The sequence below is a fragment of the Pundamilia nyererei genome, unplaced genomic scaffold (assembly GCF_000239375.1).
Source record: "Pundamilia nyererei isolate P.nyererei 1_Seehausen unplaced genomic scaffold, PunNye1.0 scaffold00017, whole genome shotgun sequence".
NCBI classification, from domain to species: Eukaryota; Metazoa; Chordata; class Actinopteri; order Cichliformes; family Cichlidae; genus Pundamilia; species Pundamilia nyererei.
Window position 1 is genome coordinate 3,567,085 of NW_005187418.1, and position 23,610 is coordinate 3,590,694.

A 23,610-nucleotide genomic window follows, 5' to 3' on the forward strand; every position below is an offset into this window, starting at 1 on the left:
AACACCTGATCATCTCAGTCTTTGCTAATTTTAGTCCTTCTTCCTACACACAAATTTGTCAACCCGACAAGCATCAAGAAGCTTTAACACAGGCGTGTTTTGGGAGTGGTTGGCTAAATGATATTAAAATGATGTGCATAGCAATAAATGTTCTAAACTTCTGAATGCCACCCATGTTATAATGGTATAAAACTAAAACTAAGACTGAAACTAATAAAAAACTAAACTGAAACGACCAAATCAGCTCTGGAAACTAACTGAAACTAAAGTGAACTGAAAATAAAAAATGGAATATACAGTAAAATAAACAAACAAACTAAGAAAAATAGAAACCTATAAATAATAAATATATTTGAGAATGAGAATTGTACGAACACAACATACAATGCCATTATGTGGCTCGGTACATCCCCCAAAGAGCTTTTAGCTTTGCTGTGGACTCTCAATCTTGTTATGCAACATAAAGCTGCAGTCAAGAGTGAAGTTTTCAGGTCAGTCAAGCTGATCTCATTTCCCTAATTTTCAAAGCTGATAAACTCCGCACAGCAGAGTCCTCGATATTTGCGTACTGTGTGGATTTTTATCACCTATCACAGTCTGTAAGGAAGAGATAAAAAGCTTCTTTCAAGAAATATGTAATAACTAGAAATGCTCTACCTCTCTTAAAAGAAAAGAAATATTTCCAAAAAGATTTGCAATGCTTAGGGTGTCTAACCTTTACATTTTTATAAGAAATGGTGGCTGCAATTGTTTGCAAAGCTGATTTATTTAATCAATCAAAAGTAAAATGCAAGCACAAAATCTACAAAATTAAATGTCATTTGGTGTTTGCCTCTTAATTGTGACAGATCGATTTACAGTTTTCTAATTATTTGACGTAAAAATTCTGGATTAATCCTACTTGTTAAATAATGTTCCCAACCTTAACCAATTTGGTTTACTAGACATTAGGGCCTGAAGAAAAAAACAACCAAAATAAGAGTAGCATTGAAAACCAGGTGGCAAGAAAACAGTCACTAGAAACATGCATTTGCAGAGGTGATCTCCAGCTGGGTGAGGCAGAATGAAATGACATAAAATGCAAATAAATCAAAAATCCCATCGTCCCACTCCGTGTCAGAAACAGGGTGCTTTTTAATTTACTGACACTCATGCTTGAAAAAGTCACTGAATGCACATTTTTTAACATAGAACCTGCTATTAAGTTAAGACCTCAATTAATCCCCTGTTAATAAAAATGGTTTGACCGTAAAAAAAACAAAAAAAACACACTGCACATGTTTAACAGTTGTAAGTTGTTTTTGAGGAGGTTAAAGTAGAGCTCTCGAAGTGTTGCTCCTTGGTGATCAGGCTTTTTTAATGTGCTTTTTCTTACTCATTAACCTACATTTCTTATAATTATGCAAAAAGATGGACACTCATAGACATAGAGATTAATGTAAAGCATAGTTCATTAAAAAGTCTGACTATAGTGGCTTTTTTAAAGAGTAAAAAGTCACTACATTGTGTTCTCTTGGTTGTTTTCCATCTTCAGTTTTTAGTGTTGCTGTCAACCTCTCCACCAGCAGAGGGCTACAGTGCATCAATGCAATTTCACAGACAAGACAAAGTAGTAACTGACAAGTGATCGCACAGCCTACTTTTCCTTACAATAACTGTTTTATTCTAACAACATAGTTTTAAAATAACAAAATGATATAAATGTACATTTCAGAAGAAAAAAAGAAAAAAGTATGTACAAGCAACATTGTAGGTGATTGTAGGTTGTACCAGCAAAGCTCCCCATGTGTCTTTTCCTCCAGTAGAAATGTAAACAAAAAGAGGACACTGTCTTGTGAATATGACTGTCCCATGAGAGGACACTATAGCTGAGTGGTGCAGCGGTGTCTCAGTCTCACATAGGAGTTCGGATGGTCACGTTACAGTCTCCTGACAGGAAAAACGACCATGCTGTAGCAGCAGGATATGACAAGAGAGACCCCTTGTGGAGGAAACATTGATAATTTATGTACCTTCTCCAAAGATGACATTGGAACAGTGTCAAACTCAATGAAAATAGACATGTTATTGCCTATTGTTAAAAAAAAAACAAGCTAGAAAACTGTAAAAGTGCATATGTTATTCATGTGTATACAGTACTGTGCAGAATGTAAAGGGGCATCTGATCAGATATCAACATCATTTTGTGAGTCGAGAACTGCATGAAGAGAAAAAATAAATCCACAAAACAGTCAAGGAAAGTCTTTACGATGCTTGGGACAACCTACCTGTGCAAATTAAAATAAAAAAATAAAAAAATAATAATAATACTGCATGACGAAGTACCAAAGAGGAGTGGTACCTTTCTCGAAATAAATTATATTCACAAAGAGTGATTTTATTTGATTTTTTTCTGTGTTTACTGCACTTTAAATGAAGTTTATTGCTAAATTTAAAAAAAAAATGTTTATATGAAATTACTTTTAAAACTGCCTGCAAGTTTTACACAGTACCATATATTTAAAGTAAGACATCATAATTTCTATTAAGACTTAGACAAAAGCAAGAGAATTAACATCTTTATATGACTAGATCCACTGCAGGTTTTCTTGTAAATTTGTAAAAAGATCTGATTAACTACATTTTGGAAAGTGGCACATGTCTTTTTTTTTATTCAACCATTCAATGTGTGTGCCTTGCATCTTGTGATCTAACCTGAGACGAAACTTCCTTTTAATTCACAGCGAGTAAGTATGTGCTTAGCAGTTCTCTAATACAGCCACATTAACATAAAAACATCACACTGTAAGTTTACAGACAGCGTTCAAACCTGAATGCTGAAAGGGAAATCCAGCAATGAAATGGCCAAACATGGCTGATTTAGGTTTTGAGAACATCTGATATCTGAAGGGACCAAAAAATATAAATATAAACATGCATACAAGTATGTAAGTGGGAAATAACCATTGAAATCATTCAGTGGAGTGCAGTTAACTGCTCTTATTTGACTTGGAGGGACATAAATAGTGCAATATAAACTGGGCCTGCCTGAATGAGCCTGTTAGGAACAGATGTTAACTATATTAGCCACACCATGTGGGTTTAGTTAACCCCATTGTTAACTAATAAGTAGTTTCACAGAAAGAGAGGGACAATGAGATCCAGAGACTCTATTTTATAGCAATTTATTTACCTGTGTACAAAACAGATTCCCCATAGAAAGTCATCTGGTATCTAATTAATAATAAAACACTAATATTAGTCTTTTATACTCTTTACCTTCTGATAACATGAATTATGATTTTTTTTTTGTTTTATTTTGTATTTTCTTTGCTTCTTATATATTGAGATAATACTTGTTCCAGTATTATTAATTTGTCTTAGTTGAGTTTTAGTTTAGTTTATGTTTCGTCTATGTCTCCTGATATGAGTCTTTTCCTGTCCCCTGTGAAGTCTGTCATTTGTAATGTCTTTGTGTTCACGTTGTCAAGCTTGTCTTGTCTTGTCTACGTTCTGTTGTTTCCTGTTTTATTTTGAAGGGTCTGGTGTTCCATGTTCAGTGTGTTTAGTTGTACTTCCCCTGTTGCATTCAGATTCAATTGTGTCAGCTCATTATCCCCAGGTGTTTTCTCTTCCCTCATTATCATTATCCTGTGTATTTAGGTCCTCTGTCGTTCTCTGTTCAGTGTCGGGTTATCTGTTTGTCTAGCATCATGGACTTCAAGTCACAGGATTATTTTCAAGCTTTGGTTTATGTTCATGTTTTTCATCATAGTTTTTGCAATCCATCTGTTCTGATTCACGTTCACATCCCCTGTGATGTGAATGTGAATCAGCTATTGTTAGCTTATCTCAATTTAGGTTTTGCCTTTGTTTTTATTTCTGTTTTTTTTTTTGTTTGTTTGTTTGTTTTCTTCCCACTAAAAATTTACCATAAAACAGATTCTAGTCCACAATAATGTTTCAGCCTACAGTAAAGTCTAGCATATTTTCATTGGATAAAAAAGGTTAAAATAAATATTAGATCTTGTATTTCTGTTAAACTGAAAGAAATCATATCTTACTGTTTCATTATTTTTGAATTGTGCATTAAGTCACAATTTCCCTTGACCAATTTTGTTAATTTTTATGTTTCTATGAAGGAAACATTGAGGGGTGTACGACAAGGTATGTTCAGACTTAAACCAGAGATTTTAGTGTCACTAAAACCTCTTTTAACCCGGATAGGTTAGGTATAATTAGCTGTAAGTGTTGTGTTTTCAAAAGTTCTTTTAATGAAATATGATTCTGAGCTGAGAGAATATTATTTTAATACCAGCTGAGCCACAGACTATTATTAGCGTAATACCCCAGTCTAATTGCAACAGCGCAAACTCCAAGCTTCGCATTGCCACGAGAATTAGCACACGTTAATTTGATGATGCATGAAATGTATATGTACGATTTCATGTTTATTCCATCATTATCGTTCATCAATATCATGATGAAATATAGTTTGAAGTTTCAGACCTAAGTGTAACTGACAAGAATGGTAAAACACATATTCACATGTGGATTTACAACATTAGCAGTTTTCTGGTGTGTTCTTCTCATCACATTTTTTTATTTTTGTTTGATTTTGCCTCCTTTTCCTCCCTACTGATGCAAGGCAATTTGTTTATTTTGTGTAGAAGAAAGCATCAAATTTCCCTGAGCCTGAAACAGAAAACTGGGGTTAACAGAGAAAGTTGGTAACCACCACCACCAACTGAACTCCCTAAAACTGAACCTGTAGGTTTTGTCAAGGCAGTTAACGCACACTTTTGCACACAAAAACCCTGTTATTTTGAACCTGCTTGGCAGTACACCCTTCAGTTTCACTTTCAATACCCAAGAAAATTAAATGTAGCATGAAAAAAAAGAGGAATAGATTCTTAAGTTTAGGGATAAAAACTGCATTCGAAACATCAGTTAGACTCTTCTTTATCTAGTTAAAAAGCATATCAGCGACAACAAGAACAGTTTCCATCACTGTTTAAAAAAAAAAGAAAAAGAAAAGAATAGAGGGAAGAGACAAATAATTATATTGTGCAGTTTACTATACAACTGACTCTCTCAGGTTTGCTTGTAGAGTCAAGAGGTGTTGGTTGGGGGCAGAATGCAATAAAACCTCATTAGTGACTTCTACAGGAACAACAACAATATTTTGCACGGGGGTTTCTGGACAGCACCGTGCCTCTCTGTAATGTGACAGTGCCTCAGGATTAGAGGGCTGTTGTCTTGCCAAAGTTTCTAAAGCTGCTTGCTCCATTTCCTCAGCAAGCTCTGCATTACTCCCATAGAGAACCCCTAACCTTCGTGCAATCAACCCTTTTTTTTCTGGTGGATCGTCACCTTCTTTCTTTCTCCCCATCTTCTTAGATCGATGCATAAAAGCTGCATGGCATAAGCAGCGCCTCAGAAGATGGCTGCGGTAAGCCCTCTGAATAACCACAGCGGCCCTCTGCTCTTCTTTGTGGCGCACCGTTGTGACAACTGGTGCAAAGGTGTCTTTGCTATCCTTAAATTTTTCCTCAGTGCTATTCCGTATTGCTTCCATCTCCACTGTGTTTCCCAAGATCAACTGAGTGACAGCCATCAACACATCCAAGTAGTGGATCTTATCTCCAGCAACCAAGGGGAGATCCATTTCAATCAGCTGGAACAGGTTGGGTTTGGCAACCTTCAGTGGCTCCTGCAAGGTATCACAAAAATCTGAGAGCTGGCTATACTCAATAAACTGAGTTCCATCAATGTCAAATTTCTCCCATGTCTCATTGAACATCTCAAAGTCGTCCTCACTGAGTGGATCGCTGCTTTCCTCCTGAGCCACATTGAAGTTCTCTAAGATGATCGCAATATACATGTTGACCACCACCAAGAATGAGATGATGATGTAACTGCAGAAGAACACCATGCCCATGCCAGGGCTTCCACAGTTGCCCTTTACATTCGTGCCAGGATGCTCAAAGTCTGGATCACAGTCTGGAGGCTCCCGGTTCAGCATTGGAAGTAGAAGTCCATCCCAGCCTGCAGATGTTGTAATCTGGAACAAGCAGATAATGCTTCCTCCAAATGTTTCAAAATTAAATATATCATCAAGCCCAGCCTCCTTTTTGACATAGGCAAAATTTGACATCCCAAATATAGAGAAGATGAACATATTGAGGAAGAGCAGGAGACCAATATTGAATAGAGCAGGTAGGGACATCATCAGGGCAAATAGAAGCGTCCGAATGCCCTTAGCTCCTTTAATAAGACGTAGAATCCTGCCTATCCTGGCCAGTCTGATCACCCTGAAAAGAGTTGGTGACACAAAGTACTTCTCAATTAGGTCTGAGAGCATTGTACCTGGAAGAAAACACACAGAAAAGCAACAATGTATCAATATATCTGCTGGACCAAATTAGTAATTCACAGCTGTACTTTTAATTCATTAATTACCCACCAGCTATTGACAAGATGACCACGACAAAATCAAAAATGTTCCATCCATTGGTGAAGTAGTACTGCCGCAGGGCAAAGACCTTCAACACACACTCTCCAGTGAAGACCACAATGAAAGCCACGTTTAACTTAAAGAGGAAATTCTCCTTCTCTGCACTTTGGTCATCTGTTTCCACCATCATGGACACCATATTGAGGCAAATGAGGACCATAATGAAGATGTCAAAGAATTGTTGACTGATGAAGTCAAACACTATGCCCTGGATTAGGTTCTGTAAAGGAGAGGAAGTAAATCGAGAGCAGTGAGGAACAGAAATACAAATCCAGGAAAGTCATTTGGCCTGTTAACACAAGTAGTGTGCAGAAAAGGTGAACATAGCCACATTATGCATGCCGACGTGAAGCATCATTACTTCTGATGATGTCATTCATACATGCAAGTTTTCCAGTCTTGGACTGATCAACGTAAAGCATTGCTAATACAGAAAACTAAAATAATCATAATGTCTTACCGTTGGACGAGGAATTGGCTTCTGTGGCTTCTTGGAACCAAGTTTCTTCATGGCTTCATAGTACTTTTTCTGTTCATCAGTCATAAAGATGTCTTCATCTCCAAAGTGCGGAAAAAGCAGAATTCAAACGTAATTATAGGAATTTAAATAATGTCACAAGTCTATGTGGTTTAAAGTTATAAAATTGTACACTTGAAAATAGGAAAGAAAACACTCAATGCTTTTGCACAGGCACTATTTCAGATGAACAAAGTCTTATACTTATCTTTTTCTTTTGCTGACTAAAGTTATCAATAATGACCCCAATGAAGAGGTTAAGTGTGAAGAAAGAGCCAAAGATAATGAATATGACAAAGTACATGTACATGTAGAGGTTGATTTCGTAGGATGGTTGCTCCTCCACCTAAGTAGAAAAAAATACAGGTGAATAAATGCCTAATCATCATCATTTGCTCAGTTACAGGTTGGAAGATTTTCTTCATTTGATTCATCGGATATTTTATAATGTCGGGTTGCAATGCATACATGCTCTTCTAAGGAAATAATTGTAACTGGACTCATAGTCCATAGTTTATTGCCCCAGATGAGGATTCCTTTATGCAGCTCACCAGAACTTCAAAGACACGAAATCATTACCTCTCTTGAGTCGACAGCAGCATACATGATGTCCATCCAACCTTTAAAAGTTGCCTGCAGTCAGTGAAAACATTTATTTAAAATATGTATCAGTAAATATGACTACTAATTTTCTTTAACTCACACAAAACACCTCACCACTTGAAGTAGGGACAGGTAGCCTTGTCCAACATTGTCATAGTTGACTTTCATGTTGACCCAGCGGGCCTCCTGTGTCGCTTCTTTGATGGCCATGCAGTCGCTCCGGTTATTGACTTCAGTGATGGGGAAAAGCTCCTCCGATGTGGTGTTGATACAGCGGTAGAACTTCCCAGCAAACAAATTAACTCCCATGATGCTGAAGATGAGCCAAAAAATCAGACACACCAGTAGCACGTTGAAGATGGAGGGAATTGCTCCAACGAGAGCGTTTACCACCACCTGCCCCACAAGACAAGACTCTGTTTAGAATTTTGCAATAGATATTCAGCTGTAAGACCTGAAGTACTTTGCAAAGGCACCCCACATTTCTCTATAATTTGTTAGCAAGATGGGAAATAGGTGGAGCAATTTATTGAAAGGTGCAAATGTTCATGAGAGCACAGTATGTAAGTCACAAACAGAGTTTTTAGAACCCTTACAAGATTTCAAGTCAATATTTGGCATTGCCACCTATTTTCTATATTGTAGTCTGAGCTTTCTTAGGCAAGTTTTATTCTGTTTCCTAAAAGGAGTCCTCTGGTCTAGTTCTCCAGGCTTCTTGACTTTTATTTCATTCTCTACCAAAATGATCCCAGACTGCATGTCATTTTTTATAGACTCAGCTAAAGAAAAGGGAACATTATGTGCTTTTGCAACCGGCTGCTAGAAACAAAGTGCTTAAAGATACAATTAAAATTGGTTCTTGGCTAAACTGTTATTTGCTGACACACAATACTGATCCTTTGAGTTGGATACCTCTTTTATACTTGAATGATTCATAGGTCAATCTTAGGTGACTTAACAAACAAATAAACAAAAATAAAAGGAAAGATAAGGTCGGGTACAAGAACCTGACCGAAAATGAATGAAAAAGCAGCTAATGTCCAAAGAAAAGCTTTGAAAGATCTTCAGAAACAAAGGAAAACTTGCTCAAAAACACTTTTAAAATAACAAGAATGTCTGACTCCTTGGAAAGGAAAAAAAGAAAAGAAAGAAATGAGTGGTGGTTCAAGACTTTTGCACAGGGCTACAACAATAATCTTACTCAAGTGAATGCATTGATTAGTTAGTCAACTGACTCGGGGAAACTCACCTCAGTCACCTCTGTTACAGCAGCTGTGGTTTAAGCATGCATTCAACAAACACAGTTGGACAAAGCCAGGCAAATTAGTACAAGAGTGCATCAAACATGACAGGTTTGCATCTTCTAAATCAGTGTTAACCATTCAGAATATTATAATGTTAACATTAAGTATTACAAATTCCATATGAAACAAGCATTAGCAGCCAATAACTTACCCTCATCCCTTCAAATCTTGATAGTGCGCGAAGAGGCCTTAGTGCTCTGAGGGTTCTGAGGGATTTGATTGGCCCAAGGTCAGAGTAGCCCATCCAGTTGGCAACTAAACTAATCAGGGAAATCTGTAGCAGAATCAAAACATTTCCCATTCAAGTGCTATCACAAAACCTTTCTGGCATAGGAGATGTATTATCACATACAGGCAAGCAGTGAAACTTACATCTACAATGAAAAAGTCTAGCCAACACCAGGCATTGGTGAAATAGGTCTTGAAGCCATATGCAACCCATTTAAGGAGCATCTCGATGACAAATATGTAGGTGAAAATCTTGTCAGCATACTCCAGAATTATCTTGATCGTTCGGCGCTTTTCTATGTATATATCTTCAAAAGCCTGCCAAAAGAAAACATTATCTACCTAGATATGTGTCATGACAGGATCAGTGTCTTAACGCTATCATAAAAAGGTCATCGTTTCTAAATTTGTTGCTGTTATGACAACACTCACAAGAGCTCCACTGCTGAGGAGGATCATAAAGATTATGAAGGTTTCAAACCAATCATGCTCCACAATAGTGAAGCAGGTCTTGCGGAGGTTCCACCATTTTTTGCCTTTGTCTTGGGTGATGTCCACCATCAGACATGGCCAGCGCCCCACACAGTCTGAGAAAAGTGGAAAGGTTTGCGATTACCTCATAATGTCAGATTACAGAATGGCTACTGAAAAAGACTTCTGTGTCTTTTTTGTTTTGCTTATTTAATAAAATTGTTGTTCATACTGTCAGTGAAGCACGCCTCTGGCTCCAGTGGCTCTGGCTCTTCTATTTCCGGTTCAGGCTCAGGTGGTCGATAGTCCGCTGTGCTGCATACTGAAGAATCCTCACCATTCCGAGCACCCATCAGCTAGACAAGAATCACAGTTAAAGTTCAGATGCAAATGCATTATGCAATCACACAGATGAAAATACTGTTAACTCACTTTGATATTTCCTGGGATACTAATTTGATCTTTCACATTTTCCTGAAACAGCAGACGAACAGAAAACAAACTTTATTAAGCGTTCATAGGAGTTTGAGAAACATCCAGCACACAAGTTTATTGTCCCAAAAATACATTATGGGGATCCTGGGAGCACAGACAAATCCCTTTGAGGTTACGTCAGGAACAACATCCGGCATTATTTATTTTGAGAATAATTATTTTCTTTGCTGCCTTATTTCCAACAGTTACAAAAATATATATATTCTGATGATAGTTAGGATTTATTTTAATGTTTGGTAAATTTCCTAATACAAAGTTCCAATACATGTTTAAGCCATGTTGCCAGTTTGTTAGCCAAAGTCGAATTTTACTTATGCTGGATATATATTTCCTGATTAATTGAATTTTAGCTGCAAATTTGAAAACAAAAAAGTCAAGTTGGACTCGTGAATGAATGAATGAATGAATGAATGAATGAATGAATGAATGAATGAATGAATGAATTAACCAATACAATTTATCTTTGGTGGTCAAGAGCTGTTAAAATCTTATTTTGAGATGAATAATAGATCACAAGATGGCAATTATTTGAAATAAACTGTATAAGACTTTGGATAAGAAGTTTTCTTACGGTATTCTGCTGGCTATGTCCCTCATCTAAACTCTCAGAGTGATTATCATCATTGGAATCACTGGTTTCATCTTCATCATCCTCATCGTCCTCTCCCAGATTTTCAAAGTCTGACTCTCCCTGGGCAATTGGCACACTAAGACTGAACTCTCCATCCACAATAAATCCAGAAGGCCGGCCTTCAACTAGGCAATCTGATATCCCATCTGCCAGTTTGAAAGTCTGACTGGTGTCCAAATGGTTCATTTCAATTCCTTCCGTTTTAGGGTCGACGTCATCAGCAGGGCCCTCGTCAGGCTCCTTGGGCTTTCTGCCAAGAGTCCGCAAGATAGTTTGAATGATGAACGCTTTAAACCAGTCGATGAACCGTGTGATCCTGCCGATGGCAATCTGGAGATTGTTCATCTCTCCGTCATCTTCTCCTGCAGAAAGGTTGTCTCCACTGAACGAGCTGAGCAGTAAGGCCAAAAAGAGGTTCAGCACCTGAGTTCAAAGAGTAATGAAGGTAATTAACAGCTTCTTATTGTTCATTTTGTTTAGTGAAAATAAATATTTGACAGTCAAAGTGATGTCTAAAGAAGTGAGAATTAGGAATCATTACTTGACTGCAAAACAGTGATCAAGCTTATATCCAGAGTGATCAGTGAGTAAAACTGTACTAACTTTGCTGAACCAAACACAAAAGTTTGGAATAGCTCAAGCAGACATCATATACCATATTGTTCCTGTGACGTCACATATTATGTTGTCTGCCTCCTGTCTTAGATGCAGCTATCTTTAGTTACTCAAACATGTTATTTGATTTCGCGGCTTCTATTTCCCAGGTTTAGCAGGAGATCATGGTTACATGGACTAGTGGGAATGCTCATCTCGCTTATTCCAGTGTCAGAGATGTCAATAAGAAAATAAAGCTGATGGACAGGATGAGCTGCACAAAAACCAAACGCGACAATGAAAGATCAGAAATGGATTTGATGATCTTTGATGAGTGGAAAAACAAACTGTGGTAGAGGTTATAGTGTTTTTCAGGGTCATGTTCCTAGTCTCCTAGAATATAATTCAGGTGATTTGTCAGCTAATTCCATTAGCTTTGTACAGTTCCGGTAACCTGATGAAGTGAGACATTTCTTCCTTGTCTTAGAGGAACAGTGTGGCCTATAGGAAATGTACCTAGTCAATTTCTTGCTGCAAAATAGATTAAAATTTAAAAAAAAAAAATCTAAACATTTAAAACTCATTACTTTTGGTTTTATCTGAAGGCACAGCCAGCAGCTTGAGCTGATGTTATATTATCATTTGTTTAATAAAAACTGTGCATAAAAGCTAGTGGTGATTTCATGCTCATTCAACTAAAGAAAATACTCTGCGTGATTCTCAGTTCAAAATAAGCCCCTCCCTCTGAGCCAAGTTTATTCTAATTGGCTGCCCATCTCACACAGAATGATCATCCACCATTCTAACAGTAATGTTTGACATAAAATAAATAAAAACATAATAAGTCCCCTTTAAATCTTCTCTGCTCCATATGCTGTGGTGTTGATGGCTCAATATGATTACCTCTACATCAATTAGAGTTCAATCTGCTATCAAATGACTTCTCTTTTACACCCAGACGCACTGCCACCTGAGCTGTGCTCGCTCAGCTGTCCGCGTTTGTTCCATCAGTGGCAGCATACTTACTTGAGCCGGATCTTAGCGCATACTCAAGGTCAAAACCACTGTTTGGTAGCTTAAGTCATTAGATTTAAATAGAAACCCCCTCCCATGAACCTTGTAAGTATATTATTTGCCTCATTATTAGAGAAAAAAGTGTACATTCATGTGTTAAGTAAGCATGCTCAGGTTTAACAGTGGGTAAGTAAGAGTTTAAGATCCAAGAAGCCTCAACAATTTTGGCACAGCGTGCCTAACACAATACTTCAAACCTTGATGATGAGCCATTTCCTTTTCATTTCTATGAATAACCTGACAGGAAATGGATTTGGCTCTAGTCATTAAATATGATGCTGAAATGATGTCTGACAGTGATCGTCTGTATGGCCTTGTTTCGTGAGGCCAAGATAAAAAGGTCAGGGGGCAGCGTTTTCATGCTACAGACACTCAGAATTCTTCAGAAAGCATTACAAACCCTGAAGCCTCATCACTCAATCAGTTCAAAGGCTGTTCTGTTAAATTGTATATGTTGGACTGAAACAATCTCCTGGGAAATAAATGTCACTCTGACACATGTCATTCATCTAGATCCCCAGTTGGGCAATGAGTCCAATCAAACAACAAAAACTGCTCAGGAGCAGCTTGAGGAACATGAAAAATCTCAAAACACCCGTGAGAGGTGCCATAACAAGCCTGATCCATGGATACTATGCAACAACCCACAGAACACAGAGGATCTGAAGTCTCGAACCACAGGGGTGAGGAGGTCAGGTGATCCTGCACTGATGGGTCAAAATTTTCTTGGCTGCACGACTGGGGCATGCACGGTATAAGAGAGGTTGTTTTAATCTTTTGGCTGATCCGCATAAACAGTTCTTTCCTCCAGCTCCAACAAAAAAAAGTTTCACAAGTTTTTCCTTAACATACTCAAATATTTACTTCACAATCTCCTAGATGGATCACTGAAATAACTAAGACTTTCTTTCTTCAATCTTCAGTCTGAAGATAGCATGCAGTTGTTGGACTCACCACTAGGTTTCCAATGACCATGACCAACATGAAGACAACTAAACACATCCCAGTTCCGGCAACCTCCATGCAGTCCCACATAGTCTCGATCCACTCCCCACACAGGATGCGAAACACGATAAGAAATGAGTGGAAGAAGTCGTTCATGTGCCAGCGCGGCAATTCACAGTCCAAGGAGATCTTGCACACGCAGTCGTTGTAGTTCTTGCCAAAGAGCTGCATGCCCACGACAGCAAAAATGAAGACGATGATGGCCAGCACCAAAGTCAGGTTTCCTAAAGCCCCTACTGAGTTACCGATGATCTTGATGAGCATGTTGAGAGTGGGCCAGGACTTTGCCAGTTTGAAAACTCGAAGCTGTCACCAAACATGGGACAAAAATAAATAAAAACATTTAGTAATAGCAGAGCAGGTAATTCCACTGTGTTAAACTGATGCAAAGAAATTTAATCAGTGTGTCTCACCAGACGGAATGATCTGAGGACTGACAGACCCTGAACATTTGCCAGCCCCAACTCCACCAGACTGAGTGTAACAATGATGCTGTCGAATATGTTCCAGCCAACTTGAAAGTAGTAGTAGGGATCCATAGCAATAAGCTTGAAGACCATTTCTGCTGTGAAAATACCTGTAAAAACCTTTTAAAAAAAGATAAATGTTTTTTTCACCCCTTAAATCTGAGCAATGTCTTTAAAGTATTTTAAAATGTTAGGCAGCACATACCAGATTCCCCACTGACAGCATATAGTCAAACTCCGGGGTCATGGGGTAGTGCTCCATGGCCATGAAGAGGGTGTTGAGCACAATGCAGATAGTGATAGCCAGGTCAACAAAAGGGTCCATCACAACAAAGTATACCCGCTTTTTAAAGACCACCCAGGGGGTACAGCAGTCCCACTTCAGGAAAAGGTCAGCAAATTTGTACCAGCCAGGTGGGCATGGCCTCTGAGCCTCCTCCAACTCTAGAGGCAGAAAACAAAAGGTAATATTAAACCTCACTTAAGCCTAAACTTTCAACCTAAAGTCCAAGTCTTGTTGCTTCAGGTTATAGCTGTGCTGAAATAGATCTAGCTTAACACCATGTTTGACAGGAATCTCTGCTACACACAATATATTTAGCCTCGTTATGATAAGCTCAAGACAACTCCACCGTATCGGCCTTGGATAAATTAATGAACAATGTTAACAACTGCTTGATAATCTTAGGAATTATTGCTCACACCAGAGCACCTAATGCTAAGCCTTGTGTATTTCTTCTTCACCCCCAGTGGCACCCGACACTTCCAGATGCCAGATTTCTCCACGCAGTATAAAAAAAAAAACATTACCCCGAAATAGAGGTTATGTTGTTGTGTCCTCAGCTTATATTAATCAAAGCTAAACAACATATCCTAATTTTGTTAGTGTGATATCAATATTGTGTGTGTTTGGTGCTGTACCTTCCATGGCAGCTGCAGTGAGCACAGTCAGAGCACTAGCAGTTCTCTCTGCCATGCATGGTTCATCCAGTTGAAGCATGCTGTGAACGGAGCCCAGTGACTTCTCTCTGCATTCATAATCCATGGCAGACTGTAAAATAGCATAGCTTAGCATAGAGTCTTTATTTAAACGCACTTTATATCCAACAATGTTGACCAAAGTGCTACAAATATAGTTTGAGAATTTCTCAAAACACATAAGTCAAGGTATGTAATTGTAGATGGACAAGGCAAAGGTTTTTAAAAACACTCATACAGGCACCACTAACTATAACTTACCTCGTTCATGGTAGGCGCTCTGATCATCAGACGTGGAATAATTCTCCCATTGCAATCTTTGACAATTTCATCACGGTCAAGGCTCTGTTCGTCATCTGCCAAATCAGACCCAGTGTGATGGCTGAGCGAGTTCTTGCTGGTTAGAGTGCCTTGGCTTCCAAGCATCTTAGCCTGATTGGCAGAAGATAAGTCATTCAGTAAGATGTCTTTGTTATTGCATTGGACAGTTTATAAAACCCTTTAAAAGATGGCTCGGCTGTAATTTTACAGTATAAAATATTACTTTATTATAATTTAGTACTGAATAGGTGACATTCCATGTCCCATCTGCTAGTCTTGGTAGCCAGGGATCGGTCCATCAGGGACACCGCTCCTGGACACCATCCGGCTCACAATGCACCCGACCCAAACGGTGCCTCCTGCAGGAGGTGGTCCTGCAGAAAGATGGGTCTTCCTGCAGGATGGGTTAGGAAGATGGCCACCAGACGCTTGCCCTCGGGCAAACTCTCCGGACCTGGCTCCAGAGTGGGGCCCTGGTAACCCTATCCCGAGCAGGGTGAACTGTTCCCTAGGTGTTCTTCTCATAGGGGTCTTCTGAATTGCTCTTTGTCTGGTCCCTCACCCAGGACCAATTTGCTATAAGAGACCCTACCAGGGGGCAGAAGCCCCTGGACAACATAGCCCCTGGGAGCCCTGGAACACAAAACTCCCTACACCATGATAAGGTAGCGATTCCCTACTCTCACCTATGGTCAACCAAAAAAAGAAATTGGAAAAGCTACACTACTGTGGGTAGTGACCGAAAGAACAAGATCGCGGATACAAGTGGCAGAAATGGGCTTCCTCCGAAGGGTGGATGGCATCTCCCTTTGAGATAGGGTGAGAATCAAGGTGAGAAGTTCAGGGAAGAGATCAGAGTAGAGCCGCTGCTCTTCCACATCGAAAGGAGCCAGCTGAGGTGGTTCGGGCATCTGACAAGGATGCCTACTGGGCCCTCCTGGTTGAGGAGTTCCAGGCATGTCCCACAGGGAGGAGGCCCTGGGGCAGACCCAGGAAACACTGGAGAGATTATATCTCTCGGCTGGCCTGGGAACGCCTTGGTGTTCCCCCGGACAAGCTGGAGGAGGTGGCTGGGGAGAGGGAGGTCTGGGCTTCTCTGCTTAGGCTGCTGCCCCCGCAACCCAGCCCCGGTTAAGCAGAAGAAGGTGGAAGGATGGATGGATAATACTGAATAAAAAAAAGAAAACAAAGTTTTTACTATGAGCCATAGGATGGCAAAAACCAGTACTGGGATTTTGGCTAAAAGGCTTGAAGGTGAGACTAGTTTTGACCTGTAATAATACTCTAAACGTTTGAACACGTGGACAGCATGAGAAGTTATTATAAAGTAATATAAATTTGGCAATGAGTCAGGGATTGCTGGGACACTAAATCCAAATAGTTGTGGTTAAAAGTGGTTGTTGTGGCACATATTTGTGTCTTATACACTTTGCATCTTCAGTTTTATTTTGAATTTGATCCAGGCAAAGACCAATCTCTTCCAGTCATCCAGGAGGAATTTAGTGTTAATCAGTGCATTTTTCAGGAAGGAAAAAGCACCACGTCACAAGGCAAAGTAAATAATAGTTTGAATCTATGACCAAGAGTCTCCCTAGATCACATCCCTTGAAATGCATCCGGTGCCAGAAAGAACTGCGTATAAAGAAGGAGGTTCAACACCGTAAATACTGTCACTGTGTATAAGTTTGATTTATTTGCCAATAATAGTTTTTGAAACTTGCACCAAAAATGCTTTTGATTGTTTTTGGAAAAAATAATAAATCAAGCAAAAGGAACACAAATTTGTTTGCCATTTGTTTTAATCAGTTTTTGAACTAATTCTGATTCAGTGTAACAGGCCGGTGCAAGTTACCTGCTCTTGATTCTTGACTTGCTCTAGTAGTCGCTGGAACTCCTCCTCTTTTTCGATGGCCTCTTGCCGAGTTGCCTGATTCTGTTCGTCATAGGCCATGGCTACCACAGCCAGGATAAGATTGATGAGGTAGAAGGAGCCCAAAAAGATAACGACTACAAAGAACATCATGTATGTCCTACCAGCTGCCCTCATGATCTGTTTTAAGAACAGAAAAGAAGCTACGAGGACTAAGGACAAATTTCTTCACAATACATTTTTAAAATTAAAGCATAAACTGTAATGAAGCAAATGAAAGAAGAGCCAACCAGCTGGAAAAGGTTCTCCCAGTAGTCCTGGGTCATGAGCCTGAAGAGGGCAAGGAAGGCCCAGCCAAAAGAATCAAAGCTGGTGTAGCCAAAGTTTGGGTTCCTCCCAGCCTTCATGCATGTGTATCCTTCGGGGCACTTCCTGTCAGCAGAGAAGAAAAGTTATCCAACTACATCTGGACTCCCAGCCTCCAAATCACACTTGCAACCTTTCTAAAACTTCAGTTAAGGCTCATGTCTGGACTGAAACTCCAGTACCCCAAATAAAAGACAAAATTGGCACTGTAGCATCTTTGTGGTGATACGCACCCAGCATCGGAGCTGTTTCCACAAATCAGAGCATCTTGGCTGCCTTCCAGAAAGTAGTGATTCTCTATAATCAACCAAAAAAAGAAATTGGAAAAGCTACACCTTTACACCACTGTGGACAATATTGATTTAAAATTACAGATGAAAAACTTAGAGATTAGATGAAAAATACCTGAGTTTTCAATATATTCAGTGAAATTGAAGGTGCTGTTGGTATATGTATCATTTAAGCCAATGGTGTCGTTGAAGTCCACTGTGTTATTGGATGAAGAGGTGCCGTTAAAGATTTCAAACATGGTGTCATTTGTTTGGATGGGCCATCGCACACATTTCTGTCGCAGGTTTCCCATAAAAAGCTGAAGACCAACGAGTGCAAAAACCGCAAGGGCGAAGACTGTCAGAATCATCACGTCCCCCATTTTCTTCACTGACTGGATCAAAGCAGCCACAATTGTTTTCAAACCTGACAAAACACAATTGATACATGAGTGGTCTATATTTGGAAGTCTCAAAAACCAGTAAAAATAATGTGTACTGAGTGGAGTTAAACTATTAGTGTTATATTAAAACAGAACGCATACCAGGAATCACAGTAATTGTTTTAAGGGCTCGAAGCACACGAAATGTCCTCAGAGCAGACACATTGCCGAGGTCAACGAATTCAGTGACGTAACTGGGAAAAGGCACAAACATATCAAGGAAATGGTTTCCGTGCCACCCGATGTAAGCAGAGGTCTCATCATAAAACATAAAAATAAAACAAAAACATTGGCAGCGGCCAGCGGTACTCTGTGTTTGTGTGTTTCCGATTTTTAATAGATACACCTGTGGTAATTTGAAAATCCTAGGTGACTTCCTTCTTGAATTATCACATTCACAAACTTGGGTGTCTATGTTGCCCACCCTCCCGGCAAGGTGACGACAATACCCCATCAGAATTTTACAGCCGAGGTGTAAAAAGGGAACCACACTAGCAGCTAATAAGACAGGTACACTGTTCTGATGTAATGAAGCAAATGGAAAAACATTTGGTTTTAGTCAATCTTTTACTAAAACCAAATGTCTTTGTTGGATAACCTTCAGTGGTTATATTGCACCAGCAAAAAGGGTGGAGTTCCTACTGTCATTTAAGTACTAACAACTATTTACCAAATGCATCTACATAGTTTAAATAAACACACAAGCAGATACTTACGCCATGCTGATCACCATGAAATCCAGCCAATTCCATGGATCTCGAAGGAATGTAAAAGATCCAACACAGAAACCTCGAGACAACACTTTAACTGTTGCCTCAAAGGTATAAATACCAGTAAAGACATACCTACAAAGAAATTAATCAGAATTAATTATCCAAACTACTGTGTGAGGTGTGACGTGTGAATAATCAGTGATGAGCTACTTACTCAACAGTTTTACTCCATGCTGGTGGGTTGCTCATTGTCATGAACACGCAATTCGATAGAATTGTAATCATGATGAACATGCTAAATAATTTAAGTCAGGATTAAGGAAGCGTACAAGAATACTGTCACACCATTCAAACTAAAATACACTCAATAAATCAAAAGGATATGAATGTATGAGAATTTTGATGGCTCCTCTCCTAACCAAACTAAAGGGGCTCAGAATGTAGCACGCCGGTTCTGCGTTGAACCTGAAGATCGTGTTTCCTTTGGTGATCACAATGAATGTCTGAAAAACACAAAATTATCTATGAAGTTTGTAATTTTTTGCACAAAAAACAACATTTCAATTAATTCTCTAAGAGACCCTGCATGGAGCTGCAATGACACATTTTAAGATACAGTCGAGTTTATTAGAGCCTGAGTGTGCAATGTGTTTGTGTGCTTCAGCAGAGCTTTTTCTTCCATGTGTGCTCATACTGACTTTCTGTGTTTCATAGAAGGGGTCTATGTCCTCCAGGGGTGTGTTGAGCAGCTCTGGTGGAGGGTCCCCAAAGATCATGGGCAGACCCTTGCCTGCCTCCAGATCAGCATTCGGGGTTGCTGGTTCCTCGTCATCAGCCTTTACTTCTGCTGCCTTTTTCCTTTCCTCCTCGAGCCTCTTGATCTTCGCCAGTGATTCCCGAGTAAAGGGGCGAAACGCATCGGTGCCTGGGGGAGGAAGCAGCAGCACCATCTTTGCATTGCGAAGGGATACCGCCTTGCCGGGGTTTCCCTAGAAGGAGCTGGTGGGAGGACAGTGAATGAACAGAGAGAATATAAAACAACCATAGTTTTTTAAATAGGTCCAGGTGTCACATGCAGATAGGACATACAAAAACCTTCAAGACAAAGCAAATCAAAACATGAGCTTTACAAATTTACATAACCCGTATAACATTGCCTTTTCTAACTAACAATATGCATCAGATGCCCAGGTGAACTCTTGTTTGTCTTGACTGTTGTGCATCTTGGGTTCTTGGGTCTGACTTCTTGTCCTCCTCGGCTGCTCTGTGCAGTTTGTGCAGTGCTATTTTAAGTGTCACTGAGCAGAGAGCCACTTTAAGGATGCTTCTAAAACTCATACAGGTGGAACTTAAAAAGCAGTTTTGAATGGTTGCAATCAGCTCAAGCAGCCTCATCAGATCCACAATGTGATGCAGATGTAAACAATAACTAAAGGTTAAAGGTTGACTGAAACCTCAGTGTGTAGTTTAACAGTCTTGTGATTTATAAAACTGCTTCTCTGCCTGCTACTTTACAAACATGTTATACATGTTATAAATGTAATAACCTTAAAAAAAAAGATTTATGAACACTTGTTGCAACTTTACGATAACCTTCAAAATGATGGTTTACAAACCAATTATGGACCAAATACACCAGTAAACATTAGGAGTTGTTGTACATTTGCTGATACACTCAGTGCCAAATGTAACTCAAATAACTCATTATAACCAAGGCATGCAGAACACCACCTCCAAACACATAGCATATCAAACCTTCAAGCAGATGGGCTACAGTGGTGGCACTCCTGTCAGCTAAGAACAGAAAACTTAAGGCTATAATTCACACAAAAAAAACTGCATAATAAAAGACTGGAAATATGCTGCCTGGTCTAAGCATTCTTGATTTGTGCTGCAATGGACATGAAAGCATGGATCCATCCTGGCTTGTATCAATGATTCAGGCTGGTGGTGGTGGTGGTGTAATAGTGTGGGGGATATTTTCTTGGTCCACTTTGGGCCCTTCAATGGCAGGAAAGCATTGTTTAAAGTATTGTTGCCGTCTAAGTCCAATCTTTTACAGCAACAGTAAATGGATGGACTGGTACTTATATAGCAGCTTTCTTCTCAGAATAAGACCTCAAGGAGTTTTGTATTACATGCCTCATTCACCCATTAGTACACAGTGCTTTTATCTACACCTAAGCACTTTTACCTAACATTCACTCACTCACAAGCCAACGGATGCAACTCAGGGATCAGAGGGGATCAATCCACCAACCTTCTAATTGGTAGATAAACAACTCTTCCACCTGAGCCCTAGCCACAGTTGCCCCAGCTGTTTGCCCACCCTCTGATGCCTACTTACAGCAGGAGAGTGTGCCATGTCACAGAGCTCAAATCATTTCAAACTAGTTTCTTGAACATGACAATGAGTTCTAAAAAGCGTCCTCAGTCTCTAGATCTCAATCCAACAGAGCACCTTTGGGATATGGTGAAACAGGAGATTCATTCATGCATGAGCAGCCAACAAATCTGCAACAACTGTGTGATGTGGTTGCCTCAATTTGGACCACAATCACTGAGAAAGGTTTTCAGCATGCCTTTGGATCCATGGCATAAAGAACTGAGGTGGTTCTGAAGGCAAAAAGGGGGTTCAACCCAGAACTAGCAAAGGTATATCTAGGCTGTGTACATTTTACTGACAAAGATAGGAAATGGCTGGACCTTTGCAAAAGCACATAAACCTATGATGATCTGAAGCCAAATGCAAACACACCCTGCATTTGTCTACATGTCCTAAATACAAAGAATTAATTATAGGTCTTAGTTGCTCTAATATGTGTCCAAACACCTCACCATCTCTCATTTCTGCCTTCTACCTTCTGCTTTACATCTTCAGCCCAGCACTGCCCCCTCACCTCACCCTCCTCGCCCACCACTGCACCACAAGCAGTTAAAAGTGACCATATGGTAGCAAAATGATTAGACAGACTTAGGACAGGGTCCTGGACTTTCCCACCACTCTAAAGACACCGTGACATTAGTTGTCTACATCGGATTACTTATTACCTTAGCAGGCGCTTCACATCAGGTCCAAGCAGCATTTGCTTACATCCTTTGATGTGTTTAGCAGCCAGAGGAGATCACTTTTGTCTGCAGGAGCTAAAGTTAGCTCCCACTGTGCTGGACATGATCATTTATTAAATCAAATATATGTCTCTATATGACTAATGAATAAGACGAATAACATCAGCATCCTACAGAATAAATAAACATTTCCCCTTAGGAATTTGCCCAAGAACAACAATATTAATATACAGTTATATGCTAATTTCAAGGAGGAAAACAAAGCATAACTGGAGCCTTAAACTGAAAAGAATAATTAATACAATCTAAGAAACACACTGTCTACAAGTCAAGTACCAAAAGTTTGGATTTTCTTAAATAAGGCTGCACAAGAAGGAATTACATAACACCAAATCACCAAAACAGGCAAAGAAGACTGTACAAAGAAAAAGGTTCTTGAGTTCACATACATAAGTCAACATGATGGCATAAACAGACTGATGCACTGATCAAAGACGTGAACGTGCAGTTATACTTGCTCGAACCACTTCACTCGAACATAAAATTCTGCATTCACACACATGTGAAGACACGCACACGCTCACACAGATACGGTGGCTGCCCAGCTGCTACAGGCAATCAAGACGGAGCGTCGTGTTACAGAAGCCCGATGACTCTGCTCATTCCTTCCTGGCTGAGTCTTTGCCCTGTGCCTTACATCCCTCCGATAAACAGGACAGCATGCCAACTTATCTTACCACGCTTCTTCTCTTTACCTTCTATTAAACCCAAGGCCCCCAAATATACAGTAAGCTTCCACGTCTGCACCCTTACCAAACCCACCCACTATCCCGCCACATGGCATTTGAGACTCTCGTTCTTTCATTCAGTCATTACCATCTTTACCCTATCACTCATCAAACTCATTACCCTATCACCATCTTTACTCCTAATCACAACAAAACACAAACCAGACTAACTCTGTGGTCCCCTGAAATAATACCAATAAATTGGTCTGCATGTCCTTTATTTATGACCATTCACCTATAAAACCAGGCTATTTCAGTTGGGCAGATCTGCACCTACCCAGTAATCCCTTCACACCCCCTTCTTAGCGCCAGTTTCCTCTCTCATCATCCCGTTTCAAAACCCCCATTTTGGACCCCGAGGGCCTCGCTGCTCGCGACCCTAAAATACACATCGTGAGATTGGATGTGTTTCTACGTGGCTTATGGGGGAAATTTCCTGATGGCGTTACATCACTCCATAACTGCTGAAGCCAGCAAATGTCCTTTAAAGAAAAAAAAAAAGAGCTAGGTCCTTCAGTATCAAAAAAAAGTCTTCATGAGTTGGTTGTTCCCTCATAAGTTAGGTAAGTAATACGTTTCGTCACCATTTTTTTAAACTGCAAATATCAGTGTGTGTTTCCCCACAGGAAAGAGCCAGCACTGAAAGAGCCTGCGATATTCTGTGTCAGCCAAAGGAGATTCTTGATATCTTACTCCTCAATAAACCATTTACAAACCGTAAATAAAATCCTGTCTAATTTTGAGTTTAAGCACCAAGAAAGCATTTGGTTCACTGTTTTAAATAATCAGGTCCTGTACTTAAGTAAAAGTAATAATCTAAAATCACTTAGTTTTCAGTAGGTGTCACGGGTCTGGGTCCGTTGGACCCAGTATGTGGAGTTTCATGTTTTTGTTATTCCATGTTTGAG

At 39.7% G+C, this 23,610-nt stretch overlaps 1 protein-coding gene across 1 annotated transcript in view; it reads right to left on the reverse strand.

Moving 5' to 3' along the window:
• Positions 1 to 2,418: 2,418 nt before the first annotated feature.
• Positions 2,419 to 23,610, reverse strand: part of scn4aa (sodium channel, voltage-gated, type IV, alpha, a) — a 32,800-nt gene continuing 11,608 nt past the window's right edge. The window contains exons 2-27 of the mRNA XM_013909008.1: positions 19,544 to 19,844; positions 19,230 to 19,348; positions 19,060 to 19,149; positions 18,849 to 18,977; positions 18,235 to 18,326; positions 17,826 to 18,116; positions 17,654 to 17,717; positions 17,345 to 17,486; positions 17,037 to 17,234; positions 15,125 to 15,295; positions 14,807 to 14,936; positions 14,091 to 14,329; positions 13,832 to 14,005; positions 13,368 to 13,724; positions 10,686 to 11,168; positions 10,052 to 10,093; positions 9,852 to 9,975; positions 9,581 to 9,735; positions 9,293 to 9,466; positions 9,072 to 9,194; positions 7,731 to 8,012; positions 7,593 to 7,646; positions 7,222 to 7,359; positions 6,957 to 7,061; positions 6,446 to 6,716; positions 2,419 to 6,348 (exon numbers count right to left, since the gene is read on the reverse strand). Of these exons, the coding sequence (XP_013764462.1) occupies positions 5,057 to 6,348; positions 6,446 to 6,716; positions 6,957 to 7,061; positions 7,222 to 7,359; positions 7,593 to 7,646; positions 7,731 to 8,012; positions 9,072 to 9,194; positions 9,293 to 9,466; positions 9,581 to 9,735; positions 9,852 to 9,975; positions 10,052 to 10,093; positions 10,686 to 11,168; positions 13,368 to 13,724; positions 13,832 to 14,005; positions 14,091 to 14,329; positions 14,807 to 14,936; positions 15,125 to 15,295; positions 17,037 to 17,234; positions 17,345 to 17,486; positions 17,654 to 17,717; positions 17,826 to 18,116; positions 18,235 to 18,326; positions 18,849 to 18,977; positions 19,060 to 19,149; positions 19,230 to 19,348; positions 19,544 to 19,795 (5,691 nt within the window). The 5' untranslated portion in view covers positions 19,796 to 19,844 and the 3' untranslated portion in view covers positions 2,419 to 5,056. The remainder of the gene's footprint in view (positions 6,349 to 6,445; positions 6,717 to 6,956; positions 7,062 to 7,221; positions 7,360 to 7,592; positions 7,647 to 7,730; positions 8,013 to 9,071; positions 9,195 to 9,292; positions 9,467 to 9,580; positions 9,736 to 9,851; positions 9,976 to 10,051; positions 10,094 to 10,685; positions 11,169 to 13,367; positions 13,725 to 13,831; positions 14,006 to 14,090; positions 14,330 to 14,806; positions 14,937 to 15,124; positions 15,296 to 17,036; positions 17,235 to 17,344; positions 17,487 to 17,653; positions 17,718 to 17,825; positions 18,117 to 18,234; positions 18,327 to 18,848; positions 18,978 to 19,059; positions 19,150 to 19,229; positions 19,349 to 19,543; positions 19,845 to 23,610) is intronic.